The 8,200-nt window shown below is 41.5% G+C and overlaps 1 protein-coding gene across 11 annotated transcripts in view; it reads left to right on the top strand.

The window, feature by feature from the left end:
* The window catches only part of mpp7a (MAGUK p55 scaffold protein 7a), a 243,614-nt gene that overhangs the window by 130,652 nt on the left and 104,762 nt on the right, over positions 1-8,200 (top strand). For 10 of the 11 annotated variants that reach the window (XM_020621347.1, XM_020621346.1, XM_020621344.1 and 7 more), the window contains one exon: positions 4,495-4,626. The exons of the other annotated variant lie outside the window; for it this stretch is intronic. In XM_020621347.1, coding sequence (XP_020477003.1) covers positions 4,495-4,626 — 132 coding nt within the window. The remainder of the gene's footprint in view (positions 1-4,494; positions 4,627-8,200) is intronic. 11 annotated transcript variants of the gene reach the window in all.

Below are 8,200 nucleotides of genomic sequence, written 5' to 3'. Positions count from 1 at the left end.
GTGTGGCTCATCAACTTTATACCTCTGTAGTTGCTACAACTCTGCACATCACCCTTGTTCTTAAAGATCGGCACTAGTACACTTGTCCTCCATTCCTCAGGCATCTTCTCACTCTCTAAAATCCTGTTGAACAAACTAGATAGAAATTCCACTGCTGTCTCTCCTAGACACTTCCACACCTCTACAGGTATGTCATCTGGACCAACAGCCTTTCCACTCTTCATTCTCCTCAGAGCCTTCCTCACCTCATCCTTTCTAATCTTTGCTACTTCCTGCTCTACAATATTCACCTCTTCCCCCTTCTTTCCCTCTCATTTTCCTCATTCATCAGTTGCACTAGTACACTTCTCCGTCTTCTCTGCACACTCTCCTCACTTGTTAGCACCTGAACAAACTAGATAGAAACTCCACTTATCTGTTGCACATCCTTCCCATCTCTATTTCTCTGTCTCGCTAATCTGTACAAGTCCTTCTCACCTTCCCTCGTGTCTAACCTGGCATACAACTCATCATATGCTTTCTGTTTGGCCATTGCCACCTCCTTCTTCACTAACAATTTCTTGTAATCCTGTCTACTGTCTTCAGTCCTTTCTACGCCCCACTCCTTTTTAGCTACGTAGCCTCTTCTTCTGGATGCTGTCCTGTACTTCCTCGTTCCACCACCATGTTTCCTTATCTTCTTTCCTCCTTCCAGATGACACACCTAGCACCTTCCTACCTGTCTCCCTGATCACTTCTGCTGTAGTTTCCCAGTCATCTGGAAGTTCTTCCTGACCACTCAAAGCATGTCTGAACGTCTGTCTGAATTCCTCACGACATTCTTTCTTTTGCAACTTCCACCACTTGGTCTTCTTTTGTGTCTTTCCTCTCCTCTTCCTGACCACCAGAGTCATCCTACACACCACCATCTGATGCTGTCTGGCTACACATCCTCCTACCACCACTTTGTAGTCACTAATCTCTCTCAGATTGCCTTGTCTACATAGAATGTAGTCTACCTGCATACTCCTACCTCCACTCTTATATGTAACTCTATGTTCCTCCCTCTTCTGGAAATAGGTGTTAACTACAGCCATTTCCACCTTCTTAGCAAAGTCCACCACCATCTGTCCTTCTAGGTTCCTTCCCTTAACACCAAACCTGACCATCACCTCCTCATCACCTTTGTTCCCCTCACCAACATGCCCGTTGAAGTCTGCCCCAATCACCACTCTCTCCCCTCTGGGAATACTCTCCATCACCTCATCTAACTCACTCCAGAATCTCTCCTTCTCTTCTAACTCACACCCTACTTGTGGAGCATAACTACTGACTACATTCAACATTACCCCTTCAATTTCTAACTTCAGACTGATCACCCTGTCTGACCCCCTTTTCACCTCTAAAACATTCCTCATGATCTCCTCCTTCAGGATCACTCCTACCCCATTTCTCTTCCTATCCACACCATAATAAAACAGTTTGTATCCCCCTCCAATGCTACACGCTTTGCTACCCTTCCACCTGGTCTCCTGCACACACAGTACAGTATATCTACCTTCCTTCCCTCCATCATGTCTGCCAGCTCTCTTCCTTTCCCTGTCATTGTGCCAATGTTAAGAGTCCCTATTCTCAGACCGATACTCCTTTCTTTCCACTTCTCTCTCTGTCTACGGATCCTTCTGCCTCCTCTCCTTCTTCAACCAACAGTAGTCCAATTTTCGCCAGCACCCTGTAGGTCAACAGCACTGGTGGCGGTCGTTGTTAACCCAGGCCTCAACCGATCCGGTATGGAGTTCACACTTATGATTCGCATGTTTAAATTTGGCATGTTTTTATGCCGGATGCCCTTCCTGACGCAACCCTCTCTATTTATCTGGGTTTGGGACCGGCACAGAAGTCACTGGCTTGCAACCCCTGTGGCTAGATTCAGATCCTTCACTTAGTACTTAGTTAATTCACCTGTGGCAGCATGTGTTTGAAAAGAGTTACAATGCCAGTCGTTGCCAACTGCAACGACAGGTTTGGCTGCAGCCATCCAGTTTCTTGGAACGGCATCACAATGACACACCGCTCCCACCTGATACCTCCTCAGGTTCTAGTCCTTTTCTGTCCCGCTTCTCTCTTGCAACCTCACCGCTTTCTCCACAGACCACTTCTAGGCAAACATATTTCCTTATTTGGAGAAATGGCAGTGTAGCAGTATGCTAATTGTGCATTGCAGGCACGCAAATGTTATTTTAGAGTGATTCCGATTTACTACCATACACATGGTGGTAAGAACAAAATTGCTTTACATGTCATGAATCTGAGGGTAATTTTGCATGCACACTTATTTTGTGCCCAAGATAAGGTAAGAACATTTCTGTGCACATATTAGTGAATGAGGTTCAGTGTCTGGAAAATGGGTATTTTAAGTAATACTGGAAACACCAGCAATATTCTGAAATATCTTTAAGTGCAACATGAACTAAAATTCCAGGATGGCCATGTATTTGACACTTTGACAAGTGCCACTGCCTCCCAACCAAGTAGTATGTTTGTTAGCGAGTGTAACTATCCTGTGTTATAATAACATTAGCACCAAACAGACAGGCTTAGCAGATCTCTGACTCAGAATATCTAAACGAAAATAAATGCTGTACAAATATTCTCATTTCATCCATTTTAGTTAATGACAGCAGACAGACTGTTGCTACAGGTAGCTCTTGGGCTACAGCTAGTTGCTCAGCTCCCAGTCAGCAAGACCCCATCACACTTCTGCACAGGGAGGGAAAAGGAACAAAGAATGGGTTAATGATGAGTGTGACTGTGCAATCACAAAATTTGTAGTGAAAGGTTTTCACCCTTTCTCAGCAGCAGAAGAACCAGAATTTTGGTACTGTATGTTACCTGCTTTTCTTGAGGCTAGTTATAGGTCAATTGATTTACTGCACATCAGTTTTATTTACTGTTTATAGCATTTAAAACGCAGGCATTTCAGAGTGCATTACATACTGTAAGCAAAGAAAAACATAAATCTAAAATAAAAAAATATATGATCAGAAACACAATTACAGAGCAGTTACAGTGCAGTGATAAATTGTAAATTCCCCAAAAGTAGCAGAGGCAGGCACAGCCATGACTGTTTTAAAGAACAATTGTTTATTTTAGCAATTTTTTCTTTGTCTTCCAAGTTATATGTTTAAATGTTATCCGGTTGACATTATACACTGTGCTCAGACTCAGTAGAGCTCAAGACTAATAAAACAACTGTGTTTGCACTGAAAGCCTGTGTAGGCTTAGCTTTTGATTGATCAAGTTTAACTGAAGAGAAGAAAGGTGACAGGAAGATAGAGGAGAGGGACTTCACGATTAATGGTCTACAACTTGAAACCCTTGATCCATCAGGGTGCCTCATGAATTAATATACTGCCATTAACACTGAAAGGAATAAATGTTAAAACTAGAAGATTAAGTCCCATTTAAATGGGATCACCCTTTAAGGTTATAGTCAGGGCTAAGGAAATATATGCAGTAGAATTTGTTCTCACAAGTATACAGCTTAAACTCTGTGCATTTATTTTTGTGTGTACACTGGTAAGCTTGTCTTTCAGTGGGTCCTGGTCACAGAAGTCCAGTTATGTCTCCTCCTCTCGTATTCCCATTGGCAGCAGCTTGAATGCTGTACTGCAGCATGGTCCCATCTCATAAAACACCCTGCTCCTCTTCTGACCATATCCTTCACTTTCTCTGTCTCCCTCTACTGTTGTCTGACACATAAGGTGGAAGATGGTTTCCTCACTTTTCTATACCCTCCCTAACCACGGAAAAAGCAGCACGCGTCCAGCCACATCTTGGTCTGGACATGGAGTCATTAAATAGTTTGAAAATGAAGGGCTCAATGTCATCATTCTTGTCTGAGTGTTGTCTGTTTTTTATATCGGCTTGTGAACGTGTGAAATATCTGAGCTGACTGAGAACTTCATTCCTTTGAGCCTGCCGCTGGACATTGCAGAAGGTTACTTCTCTGAGCGTTCAGCACTTTTCCCTGGAAAGCATCAGTACTGAGAACAGTTATCCCTTTACATTTATACTTGCAGTCCCTGGTGAGCAGGGCAGTCACTGGTTGCTTTTAATCAGAAAGATATATGGATGGACGGAAGGGGCCTAGTAACAATTAACCCATTAACTGGCCCTGAATGCTCCAAATCCATCACCCAGTGTGTAGAGAGACACCCTAATTCATAACTGTCCTTCCTTGTACCCTCTGCATTTTGTCTGTTCTGCTCAAAGCAACAACTGTTAGGCCTAGATTAAACTCTTCAGGAAATATTTACTAAGGGTTGGGTGCTAAACAGAAGAAAAGAAGAAATGTGGAACTGCTGGAATTTGTTCATTTGGGTTTATGCAATGTATCGTATGCATTGCTATACTGTATTTAACTAATTAGACTGAGGTTAAATGTGTGGTTTTGACCAACAACCATTTCTAATTGTTTCAACCATTATTCCCTCCATTTTCTCCTTCTTCTAGGGCATTCTGTTGGTCCATGATGCAGTTGCCCAGAAGAGTTATGACCCTGAACTACCTCCGCTGCCTGAAGATATCAACGAGGAGGAAGATTCAGTGAAAATCATACGACTGGTTAAAAACAAGGAGCCTCTAGTAAGTAGCTTTGTTAATCACCCTGAGAAAAGATAGGGGCCTGTCTGGTTTGTACATACAGTGCCTTGCGAAAGTATTCGGCCCCCTTGAACTTTGCGACCTTTTGCCACATTTCAGGCTTCAAACATAAAGATATAAAAGTGTAATTGTTTGTGAAGAATCAACAACAAGTGGGACACAATCATGAAGTGGAACGACATTTATTGGATATTTCAAACTTTTTTAACAAATAAAAAACTGAAAAATTGGGCGTGCAAAATTATTCAGCCCCTTTACTTTCAGTGCAGCAAACTCTCTCCAGAAGTTCAGTGAGGATCTCTGAATGATCCAATGTTGACCTAAATGACTAATGATGATAAATAGAACCCACCTGTGTGTAATCAAGTCTCCGTATAAATGCACCTGCACTGTCAGTTTTTTATTTGTTAAAAAAGTTTGAAATATCCAATAAATTTCGTTCCACTTCATGATTGTGTCCCACTTGTTGTTGATTCTTCACAAAAAATTACACTTTTATATCTTTATGTTTGAAGCCTGAAATGTGGCAAAAGGTCGCAAAGTTCAAGGGGGCCGAATACTTTCACAAGGCACTGTACTAGTTTTCATTAGCTCCCAACATGTTTATTAGGTAGTAAAAGGTATCTCTGGACACCCGAGTCACCCAGCGTGGTGTAAATATGCAGATCATGGGCTGCATTATCCCCGGTTCAATTCAAAGAATGCCAGGAATCATTTTTTGCACATTGATCCCTGTCTCTCTTTTCTACTGTCGGCTGTCAATAAAGTTACAAAAATACTAGAAGAAAAAACATGAACAGATTTTTAAAAAATTATAATCCTTTTATCTAGGCTCTGGGAATCCAACCCACAGCCTTGAAGTTTTAAGCACACCAAACCAAACACAATTATCCCGCTCTAGGCCGTGAGTATTTTCAACCAGTCTAGGTTTTGTGTCTGCTTACTTTTCTATCCTGGTCAGTGTTGCTCTCTCATTGTAACATGCCTCTCATGTCTGTGCTCTTCAGACATAGTCTCAGACATCAAAAACCACTTGTCTGTATTGACCTTGGGCCCCAACTGTATGGCAAAACCTTTTGGCTGGTATTCTTGTTTTCACTCTACCCCTCAACATCCTGGGTGTCTGTGTCATATGATGGCTGCATACCATACATTCCTCTGGCTCTGTGATCTAGTGAGACACATTTGGGAATGGGCTTTAGTAACCCTACCAAACTTATTTGGTGCTGGTTTTGTTGGACCACATGCTGTTTCCTGTGTGGTTATTTCTGTTGTACCTTTATTGTGATTCCTCCATTTTCTTGACAGACCTCAGTGTGCTACAACACATAAACATTCAGCTACTCAGGTTCTCAAAGGACTGTCAAAGACCTCCATCTCTTGTCATAGCACTTCGTTGTGTGCTGAGGCCCTGCCCATCTTTGATCTGGGCCGAACATGTCTTTGCCCCAGCTGCCTCTATTTCCACTTTGTGGTTTTCACCCTGACCATCACTCCTCTCACCACACCCTACAGAAAGGAGAACACACCTAAGCCATTTTTGGGTTCCTGCCTGTTGCACATCCTGTGGAGTTCATGAACGGCTTGGGGGAATTCTTGCTGTCTCTCACAACACACAATTTTAGTCGCCACTTTCTGCTAAGGCCTCTCCTACGGCTGATGTTGGGTCACATTTTCTGAAGCCATAATGTGATTTATACCCACTCCGGTAAGCTTATTTATCTAGCTGGTGTTATTCCACTATGCAACAACATTCTTGTTTGTGATTTGGCTCCTGAGAAAATCTGAAACATTTACAATGTGGGATACTGTGTACAGTATAATTGCACAGTATTTAATATGTTAATTAGGTAGAGGGCAAGGCAAGTTTATTTATATAGGACATTTTCATATGCAACAGCAATTCAAAGTGCTCAATGCGCACAGAAAGATAAAACATTAAACTCTACTGCATACAGTATATAGATAAAACATTGGAATTCAAATTAGATAAAACATATAAATATTACTTAAAAGAAACAATATCAAAATAGTACACTAACATGCATGAGTAGATGCCTAGTACTTTCAGTACAGCTGTGGCAGACTGTGGATTCTCACTGTTCTCATTATACTTGTACTCCTTCAATCTTCCCAAGACTAACCTCTGAGTATGTAAACATCCGAGACTTGCCAGCAAAGCCCCTACAACCAGCCTCCACTGCATCAACCTTAACTTTCCAGCCATGCTGCTCTGTGTCTGTAGTTATACATATTTAATCTTCTTTCTCTCATAGGCTGTTTTCTATAGCACCCTCCCAGGTAATGCAAGTTCCACAAAAATACACAATTTGCTGTCTCTCTGACCACAACACAAGATCTAGTTTTAGATTGGCGATGACTATCTCCTGAGAAACTATGAACTGATTTTTTTCATTCTACTCTTACTTGCCAGTCTTTCTCCACTGCCACTCCAGCTGCCCTTTTGGCCTGCTCAAAATGACTTTTCTGCTTTTTTTGTCCTAACAAACAAATGAGATGCCCTCTTGTTTACCTCTAGATAAGTAGCTGCTGCTAGACACTTTATTACATCTGCAAGAGTATTCTCCTTGAGCCAGGCTTGTTTTATACCCTGAGAGGATGTGTTGGAATGAAGCTGCACCTCACCTATCCATCTATTCAGATTTTGGGGACAGGGAAGTGTAATACCCCAGTTCTTTTATTGGACAGATCTGAATAATGAAGGAGTCTGTCTTTCTTGATTTTAGTGCTGGTTTATTAAGTTTTGGGCTAACCCCTTACACAGATGAAGTCCGTCCAGGAGACTCCATCTCTTATCTAGAGCTCCACAGGCTGGAGCAGCTGCATATTACCTAGTCATAACAAAATGAAGAATTCCATGTGTGTGTGTTGTTGTTACGTGGTGTGTAACTAAAACAATCATTCAGACATAAATCTAACACAAGATTAATACAAGAAAACAATTGGTGTCATGGTTTACTGCTAACCTTGAAACAAAGCAGACTAGAGCAGACATTGAATCTTACTAAACTGCATTACTAACACATTAAAGTCTAATAATTATCTGACTGATTTATTAATTTCTAACAGAAGCATGTCATAGATTGTACATAGGATTAATTTAATCTAATCCCATTTCCATGTCCCAGACTTCCTTCCAGCTATATGTCTTCAATTCTAAAACTTCCCTTCTCAACCATTGATCCTGCTGTGTCTGAAAGACTGCTTTTGCCTCCTAACCTCATCAACAGGGGCATAGCCAGGAATTTATTTCAGGGGTGGACCAAGGTGGATAGTTATTTAATAATAATGATAATTTAAAAACCAAAAACCACTGATTTACACCTCTCTTTTGGTACCCCAGTCTAGGTCAAAGTAAACCACTTTCCACTGAAGGACTGTGGTTCTTCTCACCATTGCTAACTCTGACAGACGAGACAGTCCAAGTAACTTCAAAACAGTGCTGATTTATTCAAAGGATCACAGGTAAAATTAACATTACACGCTCAGGTATCTTGCACCTCCAAACTGCTCGCAGGCAGATGTAAGATGAAAG

Source organism: Monopterus albus, unplaced genomic scaffold, assembly GCF_001952655.1.
Source record: "Monopterus albus unplaced genomic scaffold, M_albus_1.0 scaffold258.1, whole genome shotgun sequence".
NCBI lineage: Eukaryota > Metazoa > Chordata > Actinopteri > Synbranchiformes > Synbranchidae > Monopterus > Monopterus albus.
The sequence above is the reverse complement of the archived record's forward strand: the minus strand, read 5'-3'. Positions and strand labels throughout refer to the sequence as shown.